The following is a 28,000-nucleotide window of genomic DNA, read 5'->3' as shown; positions in this document are numbered from 1 at the left end:
GGACCGCTCTGACAGTCCGATGCTCTGATGTGAACTTTGACTGTTTCACAGAGACGCTTCATTGACTTTATTGCTGATGTTTAACATGGAGGCAGCCTCTAGTGGCCTCCGGAGGACCTGCATGTTTTCTGTTTGTTGGAGTGGATGATTGTCAGTGAGGTTAAAGAGCAGCTGTTCATTCTGTCCTGCACACAGTGAGCTTGTGATCAGTGCTGCTCTGTGTGTGTTTGTGTGTGGCCCTGAGGGCCCGTGGATGTAAAGCAGAACTTTAATCAGCTCCTCCCACGCCTCCTTTAGCCACATATGGCGCCATGTCATCAGCCGGCGATCGGAGCACGTGCGACTGTGTGTGATGCTGCCCATCAGAGCGGAAAGAGCGCGCGCAGATGGAGGAAGCAGCACAAGACGCAGGGGAAGGAAAGGTGGAGTGGAGTGGGAGCTGCGTGGGGACGGAGTGGAAGAATGCGCGGGTGGGTGCAGATTTGATCCGGCTCGCTGAGCTCTGACTTCAGATGCGCTCCAGCTGGAAACAGTGAGCGCGCTGTCGCTGATTGGCTGAGCCGCCTGACACTCATCCCAGTCCGGACCGGTGGGCGGGTCTGTCTGCCCCCGTGCCTCACGAGGGCACAGAACGAGCCCAGAGCAGAGTCTGAACAGCTGGCGCGCGCTGCGCTCTCCAGTGAAGTGGTCCTCTGCGTGATGCGCCGCTGCCCGCTGCTGATGGCACCGCGCGCAGCGCCCTGAGTTCGGAGGAGACTTCCTGCTGCGACATGGTTCTGACTGCTGCCTGACCGCGAGCGCTGACAGCATCCAGAGGCGCGTGGAGGAGGAGCGCAGAGGCGTGCGTGCCTCCCGGGAGAGATGAGGAGGAAGAGGCTGTCCGCGGCGGGAACTCTGTTCGCCCTGAAGCTGCTGCTGCTCCTCAGGTAAAAAGTTCCTGTCAACACACACACACACACACACACACACACACACGTGTGGAGGTCCGCGCTTAAAGGGGTCAATGTGTGACTGACATTGATCAGACCTGCATACTGTCGGATCAATGAAGATGATCTGCACAGTGACGTCACCGATAATGCAATACTCTATCAGCTGGTCCTGAGTGTGTGTGTGTGTCTGTGTGAGTGTGTGAGAGTAAACTCTCTAGTCTCTAGTTGCTGAATGTGTGACCACGTGAAGGTGCAGCCGAGTGTGTCTGCATGAGTGTAACTGCAGTGAATCACTCAGGAGGATGAAACACAGTGTGTGATGTGTAGTGTTCTGCGTGTTTGTAATTAATTTGTGTGTTTGTGATGTTGTGTTTGTAATGTTGAGTGTGTTGTTTGTGATGTTGATTGTTTTTAGTGTGTGTGATGTGTGTTTGTGTTGTATTCAATGTGTTTGTGATGTTGTGTACAGTGTGTATATGATGTGTGATTGTGTTGTGTTCAGTATGTTTGTGATGAGTTTGTGTTTGTGCTGTGTTCAGTGTGTGTATGATGTTTGTGATGTTGATTGTTTTTTGTGTGTGTGTGATGAGTTGTGTGTTTGTGATGTGGATTGTGTTTGTGTTGTGTTCAGTATGTTTGTGATGCTGTGTTCAGTGTGTGTGTATGTTTGTGATGTTGATTGTTTTTAGTGTGTGTGTGATGTTGTGTTCAGTGTGTTTGTGATGAGTTGTGTGTCTGTAAATGGTCTGTGTAATGAAGTCTTTGTGTGTGTTTTATTGTTTTATTGATCCGCTGTGTGTTGATGAGTGTGTGAGCTCATTCGTGTGGGTCAGTGCGTCCCGTGGAGGGATTTAAAGGACTTCCTGTATGTCCATCAGTCTCTGACATCAGCTCGATGTCCTGAAAATGTGTCCGTCACCTCTGAGCTCTGATTGGTCTGCTGTCCCTTCATTGGTGGATCCGTTCCAGGTCGTTTCCAGAACATGTCCACAGAAAGATGTCGTCAGACGTGTTGGAGACGTCTTTATGGGCTGAATTTGAGGATTCCATGCCATGTTGGCACCGTCTGAGTCCACCTGAACTCCCAGTATCTCACCAACCTCTGAGGATATGAACAGGAAGTGTCAGAAACTGAAATTCCTCTGTTGTCCACTAGAGGGCCATGTTAAAACTCTACAGGAGAAATAATCACGTTAACAGCCTGCTACAAATGCTGATTGGTTTGTATTGACTATAATGTGGAGTCATTTGGCGCCTGCTGCAGGAGCTGATGACGCCTCGGGGTCATCTGCAGGTGACGACGCTCAGCGGGGGCAGACGCAGACGCCGTTCTGTTGAGGAGCGCTGACGTCTGACGCCTGGGTTTGTCTCTGAAAGGCTGAGCAGCGTCCTCCCTGAAGGCCGCTCGATGCCTCCTGATATTAACACCGCTCTCTGTTCTGTCATGTCTCCTGCTGTCGCTCATCCTTTATTAATGAGCCAACTTTGTGTGCCAGCACTAAATTTAACTCTGACATGCTTTGCTTATTTTAATTTTAGTCTGGAAACAAAAAGTGGCTCCTCCAAAGTTTGGGGCCGAGCTTTAGCGTACAGAGCGGCTGAACGGATCAGATCCTGCTGTAAATCTTCTTAGAGGGTCATGGATGGATTCAAAGACAGAATTTAACAGGCTTACAGCGGTTCAGCAGAGCCAGGCTGGATCTGCCTGCAGCGCGCCGCTTTCCTCCACTCTGTTACTATCACAGCGCTGACACAGATACTCCCTGTGTGTGTGTGTGTCTGTGTGTGTCTCTGTGTGTGTGTGTGTCTCTGTGTGTGTGTGTGTGTGTGTGTGTTGACTGTGTGTCTGTGTGTGTGTCTGTGTGTGTGTGTGTGTGTGTTAATGGACCGTGTATCATTGGCTGTACATTGCTGTGTGTCTGTGTTTGTCTGTGTGCGTGTGTGTCTGAGTGTCTGTGTGTGTGTCTCTCTGTGTGTGTGTGTGTGTGTGTTGACTGTGTGTCTCTCTCTGTGTGTGTCTGTGTGTGTGTCTCTCTCTGTGTGTGTCTGTGTGTGTCTCTGTGTGTGTGTGTGTGTTGACTGTGTGTCTCTCTGTGTGTGTGTCTGTGTGTGTCTGTGTGTGTGTGTTAATGGACCGTGTATCATTCGCTGTACATTGCTGTGTGTCTGTTGATATTAACCCTAATGAAGCTGGATGGATTTACGTTGTGTGTCTCAGTCATGTGACCAGGAGAGCTGAGGTCTTTCATTTCATTTCCATAAGTTTGTTGCATTATGCAGCGCGGCGTGCTCACAGACAGACTTGTCTCTCTTTAATGTTTTAGTATTTGCTTTCCTCACTCCATTCCAAGCCTTAGCCAGCTGGCCTCACTTCTCCAGGCAGATGAAGATAATCAGGTGAAGTGTGAAATAACGCACTGTCTTTTAAAAGAGATTCTGATGACCTGTGCGCCCTGGTATTAAATCATTCTGATTATTGGTGGGACTGTGCCAGCCAAGACATGGTGTGGATACTTGTTGTGTGAGAGGAGACAACCTGGTAATGTGTTGAAGAAGTGCCAGTTTAACTGGCCTGTTTACACCGTGTTAAAGATGTTAAGTTACACATTATTCAGGATGTTAGGCCCTGTTCACACTGGAGAAAGTCAGTCCAGCTAGAGTAGGAGTGAATCCAGATAGTCTTTAAGCTGGATACGTTCACACCTATTTTCAAATCTGTTTTTTTTTTTTTTTTTTTTTCTTGTCCCGTGTTGCTCGTTCCTTCTTTTGTTTTTTTTTTTCCAGTTCAAAAAGCAGTTTATTCCTTTGTAGCCCTGTGGAAAATAAACTCTGGGCAAAGCTGTCGTAGTTTGACGGTTGGTTACATACGACTTTTGTACGCGACCCGGACACTGTCCCTGTGAACCAGAAGTATGACGTCACTAGCGGGATTCACTAACTGGATTTTCGTTCAGACCTGAGCCAGATGTAAGCCATGTTGTCAATCCGGATATATCCAGATACGGCCCGAATCCTGCCAGATTGATTTCCCCAGAGTGAACGGGGTCTTACAGCTCAGAGTGACAGCGGGTGTCGTCCATCATGAGCTTCCTGCCTTCTCCTCAGCTCTGCTTCTGTGCCTGTCTTTGGATTAATCAGGAGTTTGGGGAAACTCAGACGCTGCCAACATGGTGATGGTCGGAGCCCCTACAGACTCAGACCCTCTCTCCAGAAACCTTTGAGTTTATGAGCATTTGTCCTGCACAGACTCCATGTTGTGTCACATAGCAACACAACACACAGCTTCCTGTCAGACTATACACATAACATGCTAAAAACAGGAGCAGCAGTGTCATCAGAGGGAATTAAAGCTCTGACTGCTGGTCAGCAGCAGCTGGCCCTGTGTGTGTGTGTGTGGGAGAGAGAGAACAATAACATATGGACAGCTTTAATAGCAGCCATATTGCTGCATGAATGAAATCCACCAATTGCAGTGGAGGCTGAAGTGTGTGTGTGTGTGTGTGTGTGTGTATGTTGTTATGCCACATGACAAACATGACCAAAAGAACACTTGTTACTGCTAAAGGAAACATGTGGCTGGAAAGCACAGTTAAGTGTGTGTGTGTCTGTGTGTGTGTGTGCAGTCTCCTCACTAAGTGAACATTTGGCTGAAGGCAGTGGTCGACCCCGTCCCTGTCGCAGCAGCACCAGGCTGTCCGTGGCTGTAATGCCAGAAATCCCCTGGGGCTGCTGGGAAATGTAGTGTTCCTGATGTATGCGTTAATGCAGCAGCTAATTAGTGCGAACAAGTCCTGTAAGGGCACATGGACCACAGAGAGGCTGGACACATGTGAGCTGGACAGACAGAGGTGATCAGATCAATGTAAGGAGGACAGGCGGAGGTCTCTGAGCTGCGTCAGCGAGGACAGACGTCCACATGTTGAAACATGTCCTGACCTTAAGTGACCTCCTTCTCCCTGTCCTCTCGGTTCTGTCTTCCCCCTTGTCCACTTTGTTTTTTCTGTCCTCCCTGCCCTCTGTCCCCCTGTCCTCCTTGTCCTCTGTCCCCCTGTCCTCTGTCCTCCCTGTCCTTCCTGTCCTCTGTCCCCCTATCCTCTCTGTCCCCCTGTCCTCCTTGTCCTCCGTCCTCCCTGTCCTCTCTGTCCTCCTTGTCCTCCCTATCCTTCCTGTCTTCTGTCCCCCTGACCTCCCTGTCCTGTCTGTCCCCCTGTCCACCTTGTCCTCTCTGTCCTCCTTGCCCTCCCTGTCCTCTCTCTCCTCCCTGTCCTCTGTCCTCCCTGTCCTCTGTTCCCTCAGTCCCCTGTTCCCTCTGTCCTCCCTCTCCTCCTTGTCCTCTCTGTCCTCTGACCTGTCTGTCCTCCCTGTCCTCTTCTGGACATAAACATTCAAATGATTCAAACATGTGCTTACACACATCATGACACAGTCGGCCCTTCGTGTTCTGAGTGTCCGTGGTCCCTGTTGGTTCTGTCCTGTTTACAGGTGCTGGTTCAAAGCTCTTTCACATGGTTAAACAGCCGGCAGCTGTCTCTCTGTCCCTCTGTTCGAGTACCAGTGTTCCTGCTTTTGTTCCTGCTTTTGTGTATTAATGGACCTCATGGCCGTTTCTGAAAAGTTGAAGCACTTCAGCTTCTCCTCTCCTGGGCCGTGGAGCCTGGCGGCAGCAGCTTCTCTGTCCCTGCTCACCCTGCTGTCCCTGCTGTCCCTGCTCTCCCTCCTTTGAAATGCTGCTGCTCAGGCCTCCAGACACTTCCTCCTCCTGTCTCCCGCCTTCTGTGCGCCCGGCTCTCCTCCCCACTGTTTTCACTGGAGCTGGACTCATGGCACCAGCTGTTCACTGCAGACGGCCACACTGCCACTGATCTCTGTCCTCACCTCAGGATTTCTGTCCTTCTGTGTGATTCTCTCTGATCGTAGTCATGAATGTGCTGTTCGCAGCGATCAGTGAGAACACATCGACCTCTGAGCATGTGACAGGAGCTGAGAGGGTTAAAGTGTTGGATCAGTGGTGATGAATTAAATCCTTCTTCAACAGTTGAGGGTCTGAGCAGCGTCCTCTCCTCCACAGGTCTGGAATAGTGGCTTCCTATGTGAGTTTCTTTGAGTGCAGCATGGCGTGCTGATGGAGGAGAGGCGTTACATAACAGCCGGGATAAAGCGAGGTCTCCTCGGCACTCAGCGAGGCCAGATGCAAAAGGCCTCTTCTCTCTGTCTCTTCGCGTCGGCTTCACAGGGCTGTTTTGTTGCATAATCAGAGAGCTAGTTATAAATAATTCTGTCAGCACTTCAGACCTCTCAGACGGGGCCGGGCCTTTTAGCGTCTTCTCTGCACAGAGCAGGTGATCTGCTGATCCTGGATCCTGGGGGAGCAGCGCTGCAGTCTGGAGGATCCTGCTCTCCTGTTGCTGTGAGCTGAAACACTGTCTCTGATCCACAGTTCATCAGGTGGCACCAACATCACCGGAACATCACTATCTAATATTAGATCTTCACAAAGCTAGCAGCTATAATTAGCATCACAAAAATGTTATAGACATGCTAGCTGCTACTAGCTAGCTCCTCAGCAGCTTCTCGTTGCTTCCGCTTCTCTGTGATTGGTTGTAATTAGCTGATGATGGTGAGTTCAGGGATGTCTGGACTGTCTGCTCTGGTCTCGTGTAGACCGTGGTGGTTTATGTCTCACATCACAGCACAGACTGTGAGACACGTTGGGCTCAGGCCTTCGTGACGTGGCAGCAGAACAGTTGCATTCATACGCCACATGATTCATGATGATGATGCTTAAAGCACCAGCATGCCTGTGCACAGAGCTCAGGGCTTTATCATTTCATCTGTTTATATATTAATATTAGTGTTCTATTTTCGTCTCGTCTCGTGTCACTGAGTGTCTTCTCCGCTCTGCACCTTCAGTGCATCCATCATTCCCGCCGCTGGTGTTGGCGGTGCAGATTCAGACTGGAAATGAAGAATTAAATATATTCAGCTGTTGTCTTTACGTTCCGTGTCAGCAGCTCTGGATTAAAAGCTCGTCCATTATTGATAAGGATCGGATGTTACGCTGTGTCGCTCTACATCGCCTCCTGTTGTTCCCCGTGTTTGGAAGGAGGAGGAGGAAAAGATGGAGCGCTGCAGCGACCTAAGCAGCTTAGCATCTGATCCAAGATGCTGTAAGCTGACAGCTAACTGTGCCAACCAGAGAGGAACCCGTTAGACAGAGAAAGGCAGATCAGATGATGGAGTGCAGGCCGCTGGTGTCATGGCCGCTGGTGTCATGGCCCCTCACAGTCACAACCTCATGTTTTGAATGTTCTTGTGTTTGCAGCTTCTGAAGCGTCCCAGTGAGTCGTCTCACAGTTGACGATGATCGTGTTTAAAGATGGAGTCCTCCTCACATCACATGGCCTGCTAGTCACACTGTCAGTAGAAGTATTTGCGTTGCAGTAGTACTCAGGCTTTGGTGTGTGGTGTGATATTAGTGTGAGCTCCAGAAGCTGCGCCGTCATGTTGCTGTAGTAACCACAGCAGTTGTAGCTGTAGCTGCTGCTGTTGTAGTTAAAATGGTGGTCACAGCCATCGTCGGTTTTCACAGAAGTCATAGCTGCATCAGAGGCTGCAGCTGTAGTAGGAGGTGTGGTTGTAGCAGTGGGAGTCACAGGTGTAGTCAACACTACACACTGTAACATTTCTACAAAGATCAGCAACAAACAGACTGAACATCACACAACGAACTGCAGCACCTGTGTCCTTCTACACACACAGACACACACACATGATGCAGAGCATGACTCACACTCATCCTCTGCTGACAGACTCCCTTAGACAGCAGACAGAGTGTGTGTGTGTGTGTGTGTGCGTGTCTCAGTGGCCTGTTTCTGTGTCAGTGCTCTCTGGCCGAGGGCATGGGGGGCTTGTATCGCTGCTGAAAGAGGCGGTGCTGCAGTCATGCTGACATGGGAGCAGATCCATGTTTGTGTTGAAGGCAGTGTGTGCAGTGAAAACAGTCACGTTGTGTGACGGGCTGCAGCTCATCTGAAATGAATGAGCGGCGTCTCTGTGGGTCTCTGTGCCGCTGTGTGTGTTTGTGTGTGAGTGTGCTCAGAGGAGGTTAAATGAGTGATCAGAGTAAACAGCCACTCTGCTCCTCTGGACGCCGCCTGCTCACTCCCTGCTGGGCTACACACACCAGCCAGATCCAAATGCCAGAGTAAAGGCTGAACTGTGTTTGTGTGTCTGTGTGAGACCCTTGTTCTGAGTTATTTTTGGATATGTTCCCTCTCATCCAAACTAGCAAACACACATACACACACTGTAGTTTCAGGATCATCAAGCTTTACCTTGGCATTTAGAAGCTAGTACCCAGGAGGAGAGACACACACACACACACACACACTCTGCTGTCGAAGTGAGTCTGTCCACAGATGAGGATGGAGTTTGTTGTGTTTTCTGTTTCCTTTGTCATGCTTACAATCACATGTGGACAAAAACTCAGACCTCGCTGTTTGTGGGTTACTGCAGTTGTGTAGCAGGCGTCACACACAGCTGGATTGTGTTGATGTCCAGAAGAACACACTGTCGATGGCCCCGATGTGACTCAGACCTGTCCTGCTCGCTGTCAGTGTGATGGTTCTGTCCTCTGGGTGCAGATATCAAAGCTGTCATGACTGTCAATAATTTGTGTTTCAGTCCCGCACACACACACACACACACACACACACAGCCGTCCTGCTGTGTGTGTCTGATGTTTGTCTGTGTGTTGTTTCTGGCACAGTGTGGGCCGCTGTAAGGAGCTGGACAATGCTGCGAGGATGCGGCAGGTCCCCATGTCTCCCTCTGACTTTCTGGACAAACTGATGGGGCGGACGTCTGGATACGACGCCCGGATACGACCCAACTTTAAAGGTAAACAGCAGGTCAGCGTCACCTCGCAGGAGGAGGCAGAGCCCGCTGCAGCACATATACTCACATTTTATATAACGGAAGAGCTTCACATCAAACATCGCAGACCAACACTGACCCCTGTGGCCACGAAATGAACTGCAGTCAGCGTCCTGAGTGTGGCAGACTGAGCTCCAAACTCCTGGGCTGCTCTGGTCACCACACCACACCCACCACATGATTTACCACTAGCTTGTGAGGTCCTACGAAACGCTAGTCAACAGTCATGTTCACTCTATGAACTTGTCTCATGCTGAGCTAAGCTAAGCTAACTGTATCTGCAGCTGCATTGAGATCTGACAGTGTTTGAACAGCATCAGCTGATGACATCATCTGTCCCCACGCTGCGTTCAGGTCAGACCTGAGGTTGGATGAATCAGATGGTCGTTGCAGGCTGTAGCTCTGTGTGTCTGGGCTGTTTAACAACAACAACCACAACTACACACTGTGTTTTCATCAATTTTATAATGACCCCAAATGTCCCTTGTGTGTGTGTCTGTGTTTTTAAGGCCTTGGCTCTGTGCTGTGGCACACACACACACACACACACACAGGATGCATGTTTAATTGTTCAGCACAAATGAGTGCTGCAGCCCCTCAGGCTGGACTAAGTAAATCTCAGCAGCCGGAGGACAGAACGTAGAAACGGATCAGCCTGCAGGACACAAACAGTCCTCCATGATGCCTTCAGTGTTCATGAAGTCTGATGAGTGTGTGTTTGTCTCTGTAGGTCCTCCAGTCAACGTCTCCTGCAACATCTTCATCAACAGCTTTGGCTCCATTGCTGAGACGACCATGGTATGTCTGCGGAGCTACACACACAGACAGACACACACACACACACAGATGAGTGTGGAGCCCCCTCAGCCCTCTGATGAGGACGGTGTCCTTTGAGTAGTTTGTGATGTTGAACAGCAGCATCAGAGGGACGGAGTTATTCAGGATGTGGTCGGGGATCACACCGTGAAGCTACAGCAGGAAGACAGAGATGCTTCGACCTGTGAGCCGACAGGAAGACGTTTGACGTGCAGAGACGGTGACAGACGGAGACAGAGATGAGAGGAGACAGACAGGCAGACAGGAATAGCAGATGTGCTGTGAAGACGTTTACAGACCCTGACAGCAAATACTGAAAGTGACATGAGGGGGGTCCAGACTGCACACAAGCTGCTCTGTACCAGGATATTATTCACACACACACAGACAGAGTGTGTGTCTGTGTGAAAGTGTCACAGTGAAAAAGCTTTTTATTGTTGTTCTTAACCTGTGAAAGTCACAGCGTTCCCCTCAGAGTTTAGCTGATCAGGTGTCTGACCAGACCTGAACTGTGTGTGTGTGTCTGTGTGTTTGTGTGAGCTCTGTGTGTCTCTGTGTGTGTGTGAGCTCTGTGTGTGTGTATCTGTGTGAGCTCTGTGTGTGTGTGTCAGCTCTGTGTGTGTGTGTGTGTGTCAGCTCTGTGTGTGTGTGAGTCACAGCAGTGTGAGTGATGCTGTTCCTTGATGAATATTCAGCAGTTTGGTTCATCAGTCACAGCTCAGCACACACAGGCGCTCACTCACACTATCAGCTGATCTCTGATTCAAACAGCAGAGTTCATGTTCATAGACTGACAGAATGTAAACGTGTGTGTGTGTCTGTGTGTGTGTGTTCTGTCTCTGTAATTAGCAGAGCTGCTTCTCTGCAGATGGATGGACAAGTGGACGGATGATTGAAGTGACAAGGTCTAAGTGCTTTCTGCACCGCTGGGAGTTCTTATGTCTTATGACGGATGTTTGTGTGTGTCTGTGTGTGGTGGTGTGTTTGCCTGCTGAGCATGAACTGTCACGACAAGTTTCAGAATGTACGATGTTGCTTTCAATTGACTTATTATTTATCAAACTCGCATGAATTTGTTGTGGGGGTGTGTGTATGAGTCTGTGTGTGTGTGTGAGTGAGTCTTGATTGTCGTTATGTTGAACAGTGTGTGTGTGTTGTTGAACAGTGTGTGTGTGTGTTGTTGAACAGTGTGTGTGTGTGTTGTTGCACAGTGTGTGTGTGTTGTTGAACAGTGTGTTGTTGAACAGTGTGTGTGTGTGTTGTTGAACAGTGTGTGTTGTTGAACAGTGTGTGTGTGTTGTTGAACAGCGTGTGTGTGTTGTTGAACAGTGTGTGTGTGTGTGTGTGTGTTGTTGAACAGTGTTTGTGTGTTGTTGAACAGTGTGTGTGTGTTGTTGAACAGTGTGTGTGTGTTGTTGAACAGTGTGTGTGTGTGTTTTGTTAAACAGTGTGTGTGTGTGTGTGTTGTTGATCAGTGTGTGTGTGTGTGTTGTTGAACAGTGTGTGTTGTTGAACAGTGTGTGTGTGTGTGTTGTTGAACAGTGTGTGTGTGTTGTTGAACAGTGTGTGTTGTTGAACAGTGTGTGTGTGTGTGTTGTTGAACAGTGTGTGTGTGTTGTTGAACAGCGTGTGTGTGTGTTGTTGAACAGTGTGTGTGTGTGTGTGTGTGTGTGTTGTTGAACAGTGTGTGTGTGTGTGTGTGTGTGTTGTTGAACAGTGTGTGTTTGTGTTGTTGAACAGTGTTTGTGTGTTGTTGAACAGTGTGTGTGTGTTGTTGAACAGTGTGTGTGTGTTGTTGAACAGTGTGTGTGTGTGTTTGTGTTGTTGAACAGTGTGTGTGTGTTGTTGAACAGTGTGTGTGTGTTGTTGAACAGTGTGTGTGTGTGTGTGTGTGTGTTGTTGAACAGTGTGTGTGTGTTGTTGAACAGCGTGTGTGTGTGTTGTTGAACAGTGTGTGTGTGTTGTTGAACAGCGTGTGTGTGTGTTGTTGAACAGTGTGTGTGTGTGTGTGTGTGTTGTTGAACAGCGTGTGTGTGTGTTGTTGAACAGCGTGTGTGTGTGTTGTTGAACAGTGTGTGTGTGTGTGTTGTTGAACAGTGTGTGTGTGTGTGTGTGTGTTGTTGAACAGTGTGTGTTTGTGTTGTTGAACAGTGTTTGTGTGTTGTTGAACAGTGTGTGTGTGTGTTGTTGAACAGTGTATGTGTGTTGTTGAACAGTGTGTTTGTGTTGTTGAACAGTGTGTGTGTGTTGTTGAACAGTGTGTGTGTGTGTTGTTGAACAGTGTGTGTGTGTGTGTGTTGTTGAACAGTGTGTGTGTGTGTTGTTGAACAGCGTGTGTGTGTTGTTGAACAGTGTGTGTGTGTGTGTGTTGTTGAACAGCGTGTGTGTGTTGTTGAACAGTGTGTGTGTGTGTGTTGTTGAACAGTGTGTGTGTGTGTGTTGTTGAACAGTGTGTGTGTGTGTGTGTTGTTGAACAGTGTGTGTGTGTGTGTTGTTGAACAGCCTGTGTGTGTTGTTGAACAGTGTGTGTGTGTGTGTTGTTTTGGTCGACCAGTTGACACAGACTGTTTCTGGTGGTTTTGGTTTTGCTCTGCTTGGCCTGTGGAGGAGTGATCGGTGCAGGTGTGCTTCAGATCAGCTGTTTTATCTGAGTTATCTCAGAGCGACCGCTTTATGTCAGTGTGAGTGTGTGTGTCCTGCTCCACCTCTGCTGCTCCACCTCTGCTGCTCCGCCTCTGCTCCACCTCTGCCTGTTTCACAGGTTTAGGGGACTCTGTCTCTGCCATCATGGCGGTGGGTGAAACGTTACACAGGGTTGATCCAGATCTACTTGTAGTCTGTGACGGAGCTGTTTCAGTGGAGATTGGTGGAGCTGCTCAATACATTTGATTGACTGATGGAGCCCGGCCGGTTTCCTCTGGATCACCCTGCTGGTACGCAGCAGTGTGAAGATGTCTGATCCTGTACCAGGACCTGTTCCTGAACATCTGTGTCCTGGGTGAGTCAGGTTCAGACCGTCTGCTGCACCTCCGTCTGCTGCGCCTCCTTAAACAACCCTCGTTCAGGGACGATCTGATGATTGATCCGCTCTGACAGTCAGAGGAGAAGTGATGGAAACGGGGGAACTCAGCCACAGGTGTGACCCGTGCTCCGGATCTGACAGGGTCGGGCCTCATCGGTGCGTCAAAGCTGCCAAAGCCACAAAGACGTGCGGGCGGAGGCTCAGAGCCGCAGAGATCCGTCCACACAGGAGCAGCCATATGTCACATTAGGATTAGGACCTTCCTCTTCTCACCATCTGTCTGCTCATCTGCACACAGACCCGCCGTGCTGACATAACCTGCACATCCAGCACACGCCAGACGGGCTGCCAGCATCATGGCGGCCTGTGAGCAGCTCAGGTCAGCTGACAGATACTCAGGGTGCACTATAGACGTTAGCTCTATAGAACTTTGAGCATGGTTCCTCTCGTTCAAACATATTCAGAAAACTTTATTTGTCCCCAAGGGGCAATTTTGACGGTCAACCGCATGAGCAGTGACCCGACATTTCTTCTGAAGGATTAAGTTGATAAGTTTGATTACAGTACACGTGGTAACATGATGGAATTTTTTTCATGGACACCGAGGATGAGGGAGGAAAACAACAGATACGGAAACATATTCAGATTGAGCTGATGTTCAGTCATGTGATTATAATGAGGTTTTATTTATTATTCATCTAAAAGTACTGGATTCCACTGATTTAGTCATTATTCAAAGTAGCTTTTAATATTCATGTATTTACAGGTCATATTTATTTATTATTGTAAATATTTATTCATTCAGTTTTAACATTTATTAATACACAGATTGTTAAAATCATATTTTATGACGCACTTTTCTCCCACGCTGTTTGAGCATTACATCACTGCATGAAGGAAACAGAGAGCGACAGATTCAGAGTTAATTTATCAAACCACACACACACACACAGACACACACACACACAGGGCTTAGAGCCAGGTTGCTTCTCTCTGGCTTGTTCTACACGCTATCTACCATAAACAGATTTACTACTGTTAAAGTCTCTCTTTTCATTTGTTCACTCAATCTCTCCATCCCTGTTAATCCACTCGCTCGTCCCCTGTGTGTGTGTGTGTGTGTGTGTGTGTGTGTGTGTGTGTGTGTGTGTGTGTGTGTGTGTGTGTGTGTGTGTGTGTGTGTGTGTGTGTGTGTGTGTGTGTGTGTGTGTGACAGAGCAGTGTTGATCTGCCTGTACAGGGAGGAATGATAAAGGTCTGTCCTCACTAAAAGTATTTCAAGGTGAACCCAAACAAAGAGCACCTTTGTTTTTAGCTGAATCTTCCACTTCCTGCCCCCTTAGTGCATGTCTGAATGTTAGCCTGTTAGCATGTTAGCACTTCCTGCCCCCTCAGTGTGTGTCTGAATGTTAGCCTGTTAGCATGTTAGCACTTCCTGCCCCCTCAGTGTGGGTTGTTTTTAGTCAGATGTCTGAACAGTGTCTAAATGGGACTACAGCTGATGTCATCAAAGGTTATCCAGGTGTTTGTGCTGTAGAAGAGGTCAGAGCGGTGAACCTGGCCGTGCTGATGGTGTAGTCATGTGACTGTGCTGTAGCTGGTTTATAGCGTAGCATTAGCTTTTAGCTTCTGGTGATCATGTTTAGGCTTCAAACATCATAAAGTGGAGTTCATTAGTGAAGAAGATCTTCCTGATCGTGTGGTCCTCGTCGGGCGGAGCTGCATCTGTGTCCTCTGTGCAGCCACTGCAGCTCTGTGGAAGTGAGGTGAAGTGGAAGAGTGATGTCACTTCCACTCAGTGAGCAGAGACACTCTGCACTGCATTCTGGGAATATTCTTCAGAGCTGGAGTAGCAGTGCATGGAGTGATACTGGCATCAGAACACTCGGTTCAATGTGGACCAGAGCCCTGTGACCCCCCCCAACACCGAAGGCTGTGCAAACCATTTACATCATTCAGCCCCCCCACCCCCACTCAGTTAAAGCTTAAATGAAGGATGTAAATGAATTCATGTGTGTTATGTGCGCTGTGTGAACACTGAGACTCAGTGACGCCACATACTGAACATCAACGATGCTACGCTGTATGAATGCAGTGTTAGTTAGGCAGGGCTAGCAGGCTAAGTGTAGCTGGTTTGGCCATTAGCACACCGTCCAAGCGGATCGATTGATCCTCCTGTGGCTGATCAGGCTAGCTGTGTAATTATCTAGCTAATGCAGCTAATCAATATTCCGCAAAGCAGAAGCAGTTAGCTCAGTAGTTAGGCTAAGAATGTGGAGTCATTTCAGATACTTATAGAGCCGATACATTTAGCATGAAGCTAGCTATTTTAGCATCCAGATCAGAGGAAGAATGGCTCACTGTGGTTTGATAACGCCACTGAGCAGCTCTGCCTAGCCAGCTAGCTGTGGCTCACGTGCTCCCACTCTGACACTCAGTGAACAGTGAGCCTGCAGTTCAACGAATGTCCACAGGTGTCACCGATGCATTCATACTGACCTTTGAACCTTCTAACAGTGGGATTATTATGCTTCTGCTAAAAGAACAAATAATCTGCAGGTGCTTCATTTAATTTAATTTGTGATGTCATTTCTGGACCTGCTCTGATGTTTTAACTCTCTGTTGGATTAGAAATTGACACACACCTCACAGACAATCTGAATGATGATGTGTGTGCGTCTCTCTCTCTCTCTGTGTCTCCCTGTGTGTGTGTCTCTGTGTGTCTCTTTGTGTTTGTGTGTGTGTGTGTCTCTGTGTGTGTGTTTCTCTGTGTGTCTCTTTGTGTGTGTGAGGCTCAGATGGATTAGTCTCCCTGCAACCTCTGTGCTGCTGACATGTTTGCAGATGAACATCAGTGTCTCTGCTGCAGCTGCAGTAATTTAAAGACAGAGCAGCTTCAGTGATGCTCATGTCATGGAATGATACGCAGCCGTATTTACATTCACCCTCTGGACTTGTTTGTCTGCAGACGAGGCGAACGCACATAAATAATCCAGCTGCACACAACAGATGAATTAGACATGAAAACAATGACTCTGCATCCGAGATGTCCTCGTGTACAGAGCGTTTAATGGACTCCTGTCCAGAAATGTTTCTGTACTTCACTTCGCCCTCATCTGGTTAAAGTGTGTGTGTGTGTGTGTGTGTGTACTGATGTGTGTGTGTGTACTGATGTGTGTGTGTGTACTGATGTGTGTGTGTGTACTGATGTGTGTGTGTACTTATGTGTGTGTGTGTGTCTGCAGGACTACCGTGTCAACATCTTCCTCCGTCAGCAGTGGAATGACCCACGGCTTGCCTACTCAGAATACCCGGACGACTCTCTGGACCTGGACCCGTCCATGCTGGACTCCATCTGGAAGCCGGATCTTTTCTTTGCCAACGAGAAGGGGGCGCACTTCCACGAAGTCACCACGGACAATAAGCTGCTCCGGATATTCAAGAACGGGAACGTGCTGTACTCCATCAGGTGAGCGTGCGGGTCACATGACTCCTGTGATGGAGGAGACCTTTTATCTGATCACACAGTGACGTGGAACACACTGATCCTCCCGGACTTACAATACAACACGTTAGAAGAGACAAAGTCATGATAAAAACCTGCAGAACCCTGAACACACAGAAGGCGTTAGTTAGAGCTGTGAGTTCTGCTAAAGGGTTAACCTGAACCCTAACCCTAACCCTGTAAAGTGTGTGTGTGTGTGTGTCTGTGTGTTAAACCTCTCACTGTTTGGAATGAATTCTTTCAGGCTGACATTAACCCTGTCGTGTCCCATGGATCTGAAGAACTTCCCCATGGATGTTCAGACCTGCATCATGCAGCTGGAGAGCTGTGAGTACACACACACACACACACACACACAGCACACAATCACACACACACACACAGATATTTAACTACCACAGCAGGTCAGACAGAGACTCTTGAGTGTTGGTCATGTGACTGCTGCTCACATGTGACTGTGAGGAGGGCTCTGGTTTGAACTCTTTTTACTCAGATTTAGTTTCAGAAATGCTGCATTCAGGGACCGTCAGTCAGGGTTACTCATTCGAGGAGCAGCGAGCTCTTCATCTTTGGACTTCTTCTCCCTGGTCTCAGTCTTTCAGGCGGCGCCTGCTTTCGGTGTGTCCTTCCTGTGCTAGGCCTGCTACACGCACAAATCCCGAGGTCAACAAACGGTGCATCCATGTTAACCCTGTGACACCTGGCTCACTGAGCTTCATTTATTCATGCTGTGTGTGTGGGAGCACACTGCAGCTGAGGCACTTATCTGTGACAGGAGGGCGTGTGACGGTTAACCCTTTCACATGAACGTCCTGCACAGCCGTGTCACTCGCTGCTCGTTAGTTAATAAGTTAACATGTTAACATGGCCTCAGTGCAGCTCCACCTCATTATTCATCAGTGACACGTCTGCCTCGATCTGTCCCAGCAGCCACAGGGACTGAAGCGCTGCACGCCACCACATGGACTCATACATGGCTCCTCGGCTGAGGAGGAGCTCCTGTGCAGACCATGCTGTAAACAAGACCCTGATTCACAGTGTTGGAGTAACAGATCACATGTACCGACCTTAAGTAATCTGAGTATCTGTGTTCTGTTACAGTTACAGTCTAAGGAGATGGTAATCAGAGTACAGTTACAGTGTTGAAATCAGTTCACAGCGGTGCGCTCAGGTGTTCTCTCTGCTGGATGAAGCCAGTCACCTGGTCCCTTTAAAGAACTGAACTCTGTAAGTGGACCAGCAGAAACAGGTGTCAGTTCTTTTCCTGTTCACACTGAGTTTATCACAAACAGGACCGGCTTCTCTTTCTGTTCACACCACCACACACTCTTGTTTTTCTGTGAGCAGACATTCTTTATAAAGAAACAGCCAAGTTAGATGATGTTGATTTTTTCGTGGTTCATGACTAATACATCCGTCGTCCAATCAGGCGGGCGGCCTCCCTAGGGAGACTGAACCCTGGGACAGATTGTCTTCAGCTGGGGTTTATTCTTCTTCAGCCAGAGGCATCACCATACTTAGACCTGCTCTTATACATCAGATTATTTGTATCACAGCTCTGATGTCACGCAGGAAGCACATGGACACACACACACACAGAGACACACAGAGGGGACAGTCCACTGCTCTGATCCAGCTCCCATTAATACATCACAGCCCTGTTAGGGTCAAAGAGGCAGCTGATGTCATGTCAGTGGACCCGGCCCTGTTTGCAGCAGCGCTGTGATTGGATGCAGGCGGAGAGACCGAGCTGTGAGCGCTGTGACAGAGGACCAACCTGAGGCCACTTTAAACACACACAGACACACACACACAGAGACACACACACAGACACACACAGACACTCTTTCACCTTAAGAAGCTGGATGTTGGGCTGTGGGCTTGTTGGAGCTGGTGCCAGCTGGTCTGTGCTCTCAGTGCGTGCAGCTCATTGTGTCTCCTTGTAACTCAGAGCACAGAGTGGACGTGGACACACAGACTGCATGAGTGTGACCCCTGCAGAGTCTGTTTAACCCTGCGCTGCCTGAGCATCACATGGCTTTATGATGCAGATGAAGATTTCTTTTTCCTACACACACCCACGCATACACACACAAACACTCTCTCACACACACACCCTGGGTAAGTTAACTCAGACCTTTCAGTGTGAGTTAACAGCGAGGGCGGCGAGCCTGGCTGACCACAGTTGTATCTGTGTCTGATCTCATAATGTGCATGAGTGCATGCAAAGTCAGGACTGTTGCCAAGCAACACACTTGCATCCAAAGCACACTCCAGCCTCTCCCTTCAGACATGGATGAGGTGGATCATCAAAAGAGAGGAAGACACAGGCCCTGACAGAGGAAGAGCCAGGAGGCTGAAGGTCTGAGAGCTGCAGGACGCACCGCATGAAGTCAGACTCTGACCCGGTGCAGCTGTGATGGAGCTTCATTAGAACACTGCAGCTCATTCACACCAGAGGCTTGAGCCCAGGGGGCGGCTGGTGGATTCACAGCTCAGATGATCACCACACGTCTGCTTCTTTGTTTATTTCCTGGATTATAACCTGTGTGTGTTCTGCTGTCTTTCAGTCGGCTACACCATGAACGACCTGATCTTTGAGTGGCAGGAGAACGGACCGGTTCAAGTGGCCGAGGGCCTCACACTACCACAGTTCATCCTGAAGGACGAGTCAGACCTCAGATACTGCACCAAGCACTACAACACAGGTAACACACACACACACACACACACACACACTGCTGAGAGCATCGGCATGCAGGTAACATGCACAAGGCTGCCATGTTTCATCAGTCATCAGTTTGTGCTGCTGGGATCAAAAAACAAAACATCCAGGACGATCAGCTCTGCTAAACAGGATCAGTGTGTGTGTGTGTGTGAGAGAGAGAGAGACCTGAGGCTCTGTATGGGGGTGGAGAATGATTCAGGAGGCTCATAGAGCTACTTAAAGTCAGTGAGGAATGAACAGCAGGTGGAGAACATGCTTCATGCTGCAGATAGAAGCAGACCTGGGACTTCCTGTGTTTCAGTGTGATCAGCACAAATGACTCATTAATAAACTCTTTAATAAACATTTCTTTGTGTGTAACCCAGAAGTCATAACAGTGCTAACGTGTGTTAGCCTGCTAGCTGCAGACCAGCAGTCGCTCCAAGCTACACACGTGGACAAAACTGTTGGTACCCCTCTTTTAAGGAAAGAAAAACCCACGATGGTCCCAAAAACAACTTGAAACTGACAAAAGTAATAAATAATAAAAATGTCTATAAAAATGAACAAATGTAAACAGACATTGCTTTTGAGTTGTTATAATTATTTTAAAAAACAAAATAATGAAACAGGCCTGGATAAAATGATGGTACCCATAACTTAATATTTTGTTGCACAACCTTTTGAGGCATCACTGCAATCAAACAATTTGTGTAACTGTCAGTAAACCTCTGCACTGGCCAGCGGGTGTTTTGGCCCATTCTTTATGAGCACACTGCTCCAGTTCTCTCAGATTTGAAGGGTGCCTTCTCCAGATCAGCTCCTTCCACAGATGTTCAATAGGATTCAAATCAGCCACTTCAGAACAGTCCAGCGTTTTGCTCTAAGCCAGTCTCTCGTGTTTTTAGCTGTGTTTTGGGTCAATATCCTGTTGGAAGACCCATGAACTGCGACCAAGACCCAGCTTTCTGACACTAGGCAGCACATGTTGCTCCAGAATGCCCTGATAGTCTTCAGATTTCATTGTACCCTGTACAGATTCAAGACCCTCTGTGCCAGATGCTGCATTTCTGTGGTGCATGTTCAGTGTGGCACACACCATGTCACCAAACAGCACAGTGACTGCTGTCGCCCTTTAAACAGGCAGACTGACTGATTACAAGTTTGAAGACACCTATGTTGCTAATTAGAGGACACACCTTAGTTTAACATGTCCTTATGGTCAAAAAATTTTCAATCGTTTCTCAAGTAGCGTCATTTTTGTCCAGACCTGTTTCATGAGTTTGATTATATTAAACAACAATTCAAAAGCAATGTCTGCTTAACATTTGTTCATTTTCAGAACATTTATTTTTTATTAATTTTGTCAGTTTCAAGTTGTTTTGTGACCATTGTGGGTTTTTCTTTCCTTAAATGAGGGGTACCGACAGTTTTGTCCACTTAGCTGTAGCTTAGCTTAGCTCTTATCCCACAGGGCTGTAACACCATCTTCTCTGACCAATCAGAAGAGCTTTACCTTCTCATCACATCTGTGTGAGTTAGTGCAGGTCGTCCTCTCAGGCTGCAGAGAACGCAGCTGATGAAGAGTTTGATGAAAACTGAACCACTGAACGCTCCTCTGTTTTGGTGCAGGTAAATTCACCTGCATCGAGGTGCGCTTCCACCTGGAGCGTCAGATGGGCTACTACCTGATCCAGATGTACATCCCCTCCCTGCTCATCGTCATCCTGTCCTGGGTCTCCTTCTGGATCAACATGGATGCTGCCCCCGCCCGGGTGGCACTGGGCATCACCACCGTCCTCACAATGACGACACAGAGCTCAGGCTCCAGGACGTCTCTACCTAAGGTCAGCGCAGGAGAGTGTGTGTGTGTGTTTGTGTGTTTTTGTGTTTTTGTGTGTGTGCAACACAAACTCATGCAAAGAAAACAGTGAAAAACAGCTTAGAAGTAATTGCTTTACTCTGTGGAAATAATAACTAAATTCCACACGTCTGAGCTAAAATCCTCCAGAAATAAAGAGTTCATTCCAACGATATTGGTGCAACGGGAGACACGTGTGGCTGCAGACAGATGAGAACACTGTAAAGCTGTGTGAGTCCGTCTGTCCAGCAGAGATAATGTTGTGTAGCACAGGCTGCCTGTCCGTCACAGCCTCACTCAGTGTCTCCACTCCGGTCCGCTGCTCGCCTCCTGCTGCTGGCCAGTCGGACTTCCTGTCTGACCCACTGAGCAGCTTCCTGTTCCTGAAATAATTAAATATCCTGGACCTCTAATCAAACACAAAGTGTTTAAAGTGCAGCAGATATCAGATCCATGTCAGCTCATTGATCAACAGACCAATATCTCTCCACTCGGAGCCCTGGTTCTGTTCCATCCTCGGTGTGACCCAGCAGGATCCCCTCTGAGCCGCCTGTCAGGCTGAAGGCCGTCATGGAGGCACGCAGTGATCTGTGTGTTCAAAGAGCCACAAACAGAGAGCTGCTCCTCTGCAACGTCTCCATGGTTATGATGTGAAGTTATGAAGTCATGTTTGAGTCGATGCCACTCCTGTGTCTGACTTTCTCCCTGCTGGAGGAGCTCAGTGGGAGCTGATGTGGCTCAGCACCCTGTGACCCGCTGTGGGGCAGCTGGATTGGACACATGGGCGGTGGTACCGGGGCTTTATGTCCTCTTTTCATTTATATCTCTGCTTCTTTGATCTCTCGGTGCTGAGTTTAACCAATCAGCAGCCAGCAGTTCCTTTCTCAGAGAATCACACACCTTGTGTGTAAGGCCCCGTTCACACTGGAGAAAGTCAGTCCAGCTAGAGTAGAATCCAGATCGCCTTTAAGCTGGATACGTTCAGACCTATTTTCAAATCTGGCTATCACACACACGTGTCCGCGCTCAATCCAATCCACTCGTTCCTTCGTTGTTTTCGGTTCAAAAAGCAGTTTATTCCTTCCTAGCCCTGTGTGTTTGGGGTGGGGGGGGGGGGGGGGGTCAGAAATACACAGTGGACACTGAAACAACCGACACACACCAGAACACACGAACACACACCTTCTCCTGTCTAATTGGAGGAGGTGTGTGTTTGTGTGTTCTGCTGTGTGTCGGTTGTTTCAGTGTCCACTTGTCTTCTGTGGTTATAGGGGTGGATGTGATGTTTTAGGCTGTTGGAGTCTGACTGCGCCTCTGCATGTTCATATTTACTTAACATATGCAGTGTGTGTGTGTGTGTGTGTGTGTGTGTTGATTAAACACATCATGGATTAGCTGGAGCGTGAGTGAGAATGAGCCCCTCAGTCTTGTTCTGGTATCTTGTATGCATGAGAAAGAATCAGACATGGAGCACTCTGTTATGTAAGCCTTATTAGCCCACTCACACGCTGCTAACACACACACACACACCTCCACAGTGTGACTGTGTGAGCGTGTGTGTTTAGAGGTTAGGAGGTTTCTCATGTTTCCGCTGCTTTACAGAGCTTTGCACTCCGCTGTGTAACATGTGTCTGAATAAGTCATCATTCCATGAAGCGCCGAGGTTACATCAGTGTGACACCGCAGGCGAGCTGGCAGCGCCGCCGGCGAGCGTGCCGGGCAGCAGCTGCAACCTTCAGATAATATCTGTAATTATCGTAGGAGGGTCTGAACACAGCGGCTCTGATGTCACTAATATATCACAGCTGACCGCTCACTGATCATGTCTCTGTTAGCTTTAATGAAACCCATGAAAACAAACCCAGAGGCCTGTGGAGACGGGTCAGACCAGGTGGTGCCTGGACCTCCTGTCCCACAGTTGGCGCTCTGCAGATGGGCCAGGAGGAATGGAGCCAAAAATGTAAAGTTCATGTTGATCGAACAGTAACTCTGGTCATCAAGTTCTGGGGTTCTAATCAATAAACATCCTGTTCATCAGTGATGAACTTCCCAGCATCCTCCGCTCTGATTGGACACATAAGCCAGCAGCAGCAGAGCCCCTATAGAGATATATATGTGAGGACTCCGGCTGCCATGGAGGGAGGACCTCCTGTCCCAATCAGTCCTATCTGAACTGACCAAGCAGCAGCCGTTAGCAGCATGCTAGTGTTTTATGGGCTAACTCAGCTTCAGCTGTTAGAAAGACCAGAGGACATCAGTCTGTTTACATTCAGCTCTGATACATGATCAATACTGGACCTGACTGACCTCTGATGATATCACTGATCACTGCTCTGCATCAGACTGCCTGCAGAGCGCCCCCTACAGGAGCTGTGGACAGGTTCACTGACAGGAACAGGAAGTGCACGGCCATGTTTTGGCTGTGACTGATTCCACTTAAAGGTCAGGTTAATCCAAATAAGGACAAAGAGGTGGAGCATGAGTGGAGCTGATGATGCTATTATAATGTAAAGAGTGATATAAAGATTCTTCCCCTGGACGTTTGTCATAAATGTGGACATCGAGGACAGAAACACAGTGTCTTTACTTCTGCTGTGAGGTTTAAGACATTTCAACATGGAGGTCTGTAAGGACTGAATGTTAGAGCTGTTAGAGACCTCTAGTGGACACCAGAGGAACTGCAGCTGTGTTTTCAGAGGGTTTATCACCACATGGAGTCACTGTGACGTGGAAAAACACGTGTGTGTGTGTTCACAGGTCTCCTATGTGAAGGCCATTGACATCTGGATGGCGGTGTGTCTTCTCTTCGTCTTCTCGGCGCTGCTGGAGTACGCCGCCGTTAACTTCGTGTCAAGACAGCATAAAGAACTGCTGCGGTTCAGACGACAGCCCAAAAGCAAGACAAAGGTACGAAAAAACCTCCAATCAGAGACGTGTTCGGAGAGACATCATCCAATCAGAGCTGACACACACACACACAGACTCAAGGACTTGTTCTGCATGTCTTTGTCTTGAAGCTGGTGCGAGGCTGCCTCCCTGTGGTGACTGTTTGTTACTGCAGTGTAACAAAATGTGACTGTGTGCACGTTTGTCTCACTGCATGAAACGGCATGAGTCTGAGGGCCGTCCAATCAGAGGGCGAGCCTGCATGACACACACACACTGAGAAGAGCAGGTCACAGAGAGGTTAATCAATAAGAACCATATCAATATCAATAACCAAAATATATCAAATATGTGAAAATGACAAACACCAGCGAGCAGCAGGAAATGTTCAATAATTCAACCAATCAGAAGAAGAAGCACTGCTGAGGGCCACTGACAGCTAGCATGTAGCAGTTAGCATGTGTTAGCGTTGTTGTTGTTGTTGTCGTTGTCATTGTGCTGATCACTGGTGTGCATGCTATCGGATGGTAGAGCGGTGGCGGCGCCGTTGACCCAGAGCAGCTGGCCGAGTCCCTCCGTCGTGTTAACGGCCTGAAGGCGTCCGACCCTGTGTACGGATCAATGACCAACATCTACAGCAGCGATCACAGGGTAATCACACACTGCATGTCCCTGAGCACGTTTCACCTGCACGTCCTGACCTCCTGGTTGTTGTCTGTTGTCCTCCATCAGTGTGGCATTTAAAGGGACAGTTCACTCTAACGTCCAGCCTTCATCTGTGCTGTTTGGGAGAAGCAGAACCACAGGAAGCTCTCCAGTAAACATGTTGACTGATGTTTGGTTATGGTGATGTGTTACATTCTTCTCGGCTCAGTGATCATGTCTGCAGACGTCCGTCAGGTACTTCAAACCTCACAGTCTGATGAACGAAGCTGCTGCTCAGATTAATTCAGCACATCTCAGATCAGCCTGTAGATGGCGATACAATGCAGAGCCAAAGAGTAGAGGCTGCTCTGTTCATCAGACCTGCAGAGAGAACATGTAAGAAGTCTTTAATGAGCCACAGACTCAAATACCTGAACCCAAAGCTGACGGCTACAGATGTGATGTCAGCTAAAAATACTCCAGAGTGTGACAGAAACCCTGAACAGGAAACACTCTGCACACAGACACGTCAGAGACATGTGCATCATAAAGAAGAATAACTGACCTCCCCCTCTTCTTCTTCTTCCTCCTCACCTCTCTGACAGGAAGGGGAAGCACATGAGAGCAGGCTGACCTCCACAGCAGCTGTGACCTCCACTCCCAGCAACAGCAAGGATGCCAAGGCCAGCGCCAACAGCAGCGTCGCTGTGCTCAACACGGCGGGAGCCAACGCTACCCAGAATCCTCCGGGAGCGGCGGCGGTCAGCAGCGGGGGGAAGAGCACCGAGGAGATGAGGAAGCTGTTCATCGACCGAGCCAAAAAGATTGACACTGTGTCGAGGGCCGGCTTCCCTCTGGCCTTCCTCTTCTTCAACATATTCTACTGGGTCCTTTACAAGATATTGCGTCATGAAGACGTGCACAAGCAGTGAAGACACACAGAGACACACACACACACAGACTTTTCTTTCCTGTTCTTTCACTCTGACTCTGATTATCCACCAGGACCATGTTTGTGACAGAAAGTGTAAAAGTATGAAAAGATGTTCTCCTCTGCAGACAGTAACGGGTTAACACAGTCTTCATCGTGTTCCTGTGGCCTGCTGTTCATCTGTTTACTGGTGGTTTGGGAGGAAGTGGTTCCTACGAGGAGCTGGACTGTCTTCATGAGACAGCAGTAAGGACAGAAGTCAGAGCAGCCCACAGGGACAGGATGGAGGGTTCAGCTGTCCCTTTAAATACACACAGACAGACCAGTTCAGTTTGGATGCTGAAATCAGCTGCAGCTCCTATAGGTGGTTCTCTGCAGGCAGTCTGATGAACAGCAGTGATCAGTGATGTCATCAGAGGTCAGTCAGGTCCAGTATTTTGATGTGGTCAGAGACAGTGAGGTTTATTCTGTGTGAACTTCCATCGTCCTTCTTTAGACGACACGTGCTCCTCACCCTGCACTCACTGTGACCGCCCCCCCCCCCCCCGACACCTTCAGCACTGTGACAGACTCCACACTACAGACGGAGGCTGAACACACACCCGCACATACACACACACACACACACACACACACACTGTGTCTTACAGCGGCTGACGTCGTGTTTCTCTGTTTTTATACTGCCCACACTGTGACTCACACGGCTCCTCTGTGTGTCACGCTGTAGTTCGTTGGTGCCAGCGCTGTGATGTCACACACAGGTCAGCTGTGATGTCACACACAGGTCAGCTGTGATGTCACACACAGGTCAGCTGTGATGTCACACACAGGTCAGCTGAGGACCTCCGTCTGCATCATGAACTAAAGACTGTTTGCAGGCTGAGTCCAGTTTGTTTCCTGTAAAAACAGGAGGCTGTTCTGATTGGTCAGCACCAATCACCTGACCGGACCCCGCCCACCTTTCATCACCACCTCACCAATACCTTCATCACATGGTCAGTGTCACGTATGTGATTGGTTTTAACATCAGGCTTAGAACACAGCGTTGTTTGGTCTGGTATTGGTTACCATGGTTACAGCTCCAGTCCCGTACCGCAGTACGATTCGCTGCCTGAAGCGAAGCGTCTGTCACTCACGGTGCCGCTAAAGGTCATTGGCGGCATTAAACTGGTTGTGTAAACTTTTACATATAAATATCTAAAGCTGGTTGCTAGGCAACGTGAGCAGCGCTTTGCAATAAACAGGAAGTCTTCCACCGACCCGGCGTCCCGTTTCACGGCCACGCCGGCAACCTGTGAAGCGCGCAGCCCCTCTGTCTGCACACAGCCTCGAAGAGCCTTTCCAGTTCTAGTGTAGCGCCCCCTATGGAACAGGAAGTTCAGAGACGTCTCGTCATGTAGCATGTAAATGTGATTTTAAAACTGCAGTTCCTCCAGTGTCCACTAGAGGCTGGCTCCAGAGCTGAGTCAGACCCTGGAGCCCTCCATGTTAAAACATTCCACTCACAACCTGGGAGTCAGTGTTGAGGAGCGGCTGTGGCGCAGGTGGTCTACAGGTCCAGACGCCTCACTTCAATCTCCTCTACGCATTAGGACCCGGGTGACTGAGAATCTTCATCAGCACGGTCGGCGGGTCAGGCCCAGGCTGCACGTCAGGCTGACTGTGAGGTGCTGTATAAACACAGAGCAGTGACACGATGTGTGTGTCTGCCTGATCTGCAGCAGGTGACTGTTTACAGTATTGATCGATTGTTCATTGTTAATCAATCAGTGTATTCTGACAGTTTCTGTACAAAAGGAAACAGAGAAAGGATCTGAGGCCCGAGGACCCCCTGACCCGCGACCCCTGACCTCATCACCCCTCAGCAGACATTACAAATGCTGAACAGGAAGCTCTGTGTGTTAGAGAAGAGTGTGTGCGAGTGTTTGTTAGAGCGGAGTGTGTGTGTGTGTGTGTGTGTGTTAGAGCAGAGTGTGTGTGTGTTAGAGTGGAGTGTGTGTGTGTTTGTTAGAGCTGAGTGTGTGTGTGTTAGAGAAGAGTGTGTGCAAGTGTTTGTTAGAGCGGAGTGTGTGTGTGTTTGTTAGAGCGGAGTGTGTGTGTGTGTTAGAGCAGAGTGTGTGTGTGTGTGTGTGTTAGAGCAGTGTGTGTGCAGGTGTTGTCCTCTGCCATTCAAACACACAGTTTCCTGGGAGGGGGTGGTGTGTGAGTGTTAGCATGCAGTGTGTGTGTGTGTGTGTTAGCATGCAGTGTGTGTGTGTGTGTGTTAGCATGCAGTGTGTGTGTTATTTACAGCACAGCTTCCTCCTAAGAAATATTTGCATGCAGACAGAAGGAGGCTGTTTTCATTTGGTCCAAACTGTGTGTGTGTGTGTGTGTGTGTGTGTGTGTCTCTCAGCGTCACACGAGTGAAGCGGCTGTGTCTAAACATGCTGATTGTGATCATGTCCAATGGAAATGATGCGTCCTGTCTGGTCCTGATCTCAGCTCATGATCATGACATGTTGATGTGTTTATGGCATTAATTGTTTTTGTATGTGGCGCCCTCCTGTGGCTGTATGTATGAATATAGTGCATGTTAAAAAGCTGTGGTTTGGGGTGGGTCTTGTCACCATGGTAACCATGAAGATGGAAGAGTAGCTTGTTGCAGCAGGGAGAATTTTGTAAAACGTTGTGAAAGATCTTCACTGATTCCAGGAAGTTGCTGTGCTGCCTTTAGTGTCTGACCACAGAAGAAGAAGTGAGGTGGGGGTAGAACAGCGT

At 48.7% G+C, this 28,000-nt stretch overlaps 1 protein-coding gene across 4 annotated transcripts; it reads left to right on the top strand.

Moving 5' to 3' along the window:
• The first annotated feature begins 862 nt into the window (after positions 1–862).
• Positions 863–26,657, top strand: glra3 (glycine receptor, alpha 3). 4 transcript variants are annotated; one of them, XR_003671395.1, is made up of 11 exons: positions 863–926; positions 8,701–8,831; positions 9,598–9,665; positions 15,951–16,174; positions 16,455–16,537; positions 18,781–18,918; positions 20,550–20,764; positions 23,536–23,685; positions 24,196–24,315; positions 24,915–26,001; positions 26,071–26,657. XR_003671395.1 is itself a non-coding variant. In XM_028416809.1 (10 exons), the coding sequence occupies exons 2-10, from the start codon at positions 8,738–8,740 to the stop codon at positions 25,239–25,241; spliced, it is 1,419 nt and encodes a 472-aa protein (XP_028272610.1). In that variant the 5' UTR covers positions 863–926; positions 8,701–8,737; the 3' UTR covers positions 25,242–26,064. The 4 variants fall into 4 exon arrangements, 2 of the variants coding, with proteins under 2 accessions (XP_028272610.1, XP_028272624.1); XR_003671396.1 differs by lacking the exon at positions 24,196–24,315; XM_028416809.1 differs by lacking the exon at positions 26,071–26,657 and having other exon boundaries at positions 24,915–26,064.
• The last annotated feature ends 1,343 nt before the right edge of the window (positions 26,658–28,000 follow it).

This window comes from Parambassis ranga, chromosome 1 (genome assembly GCF_900634625.1).
Source record: "Parambassis ranga chromosome 1, fParRan2.1, whole genome shotgun sequence".
In the NCBI taxonomy this organism is placed as follows: domain Eukaryota; kingdom Metazoa; phylum Chordata; class Actinopteri; family Ambassidae; genus Parambassis; species Parambassis ranga.
Note: the sequence above shows the minus strand (reverse complement) of the source record. Positions and strands in the feature narration are given on the sequence as shown.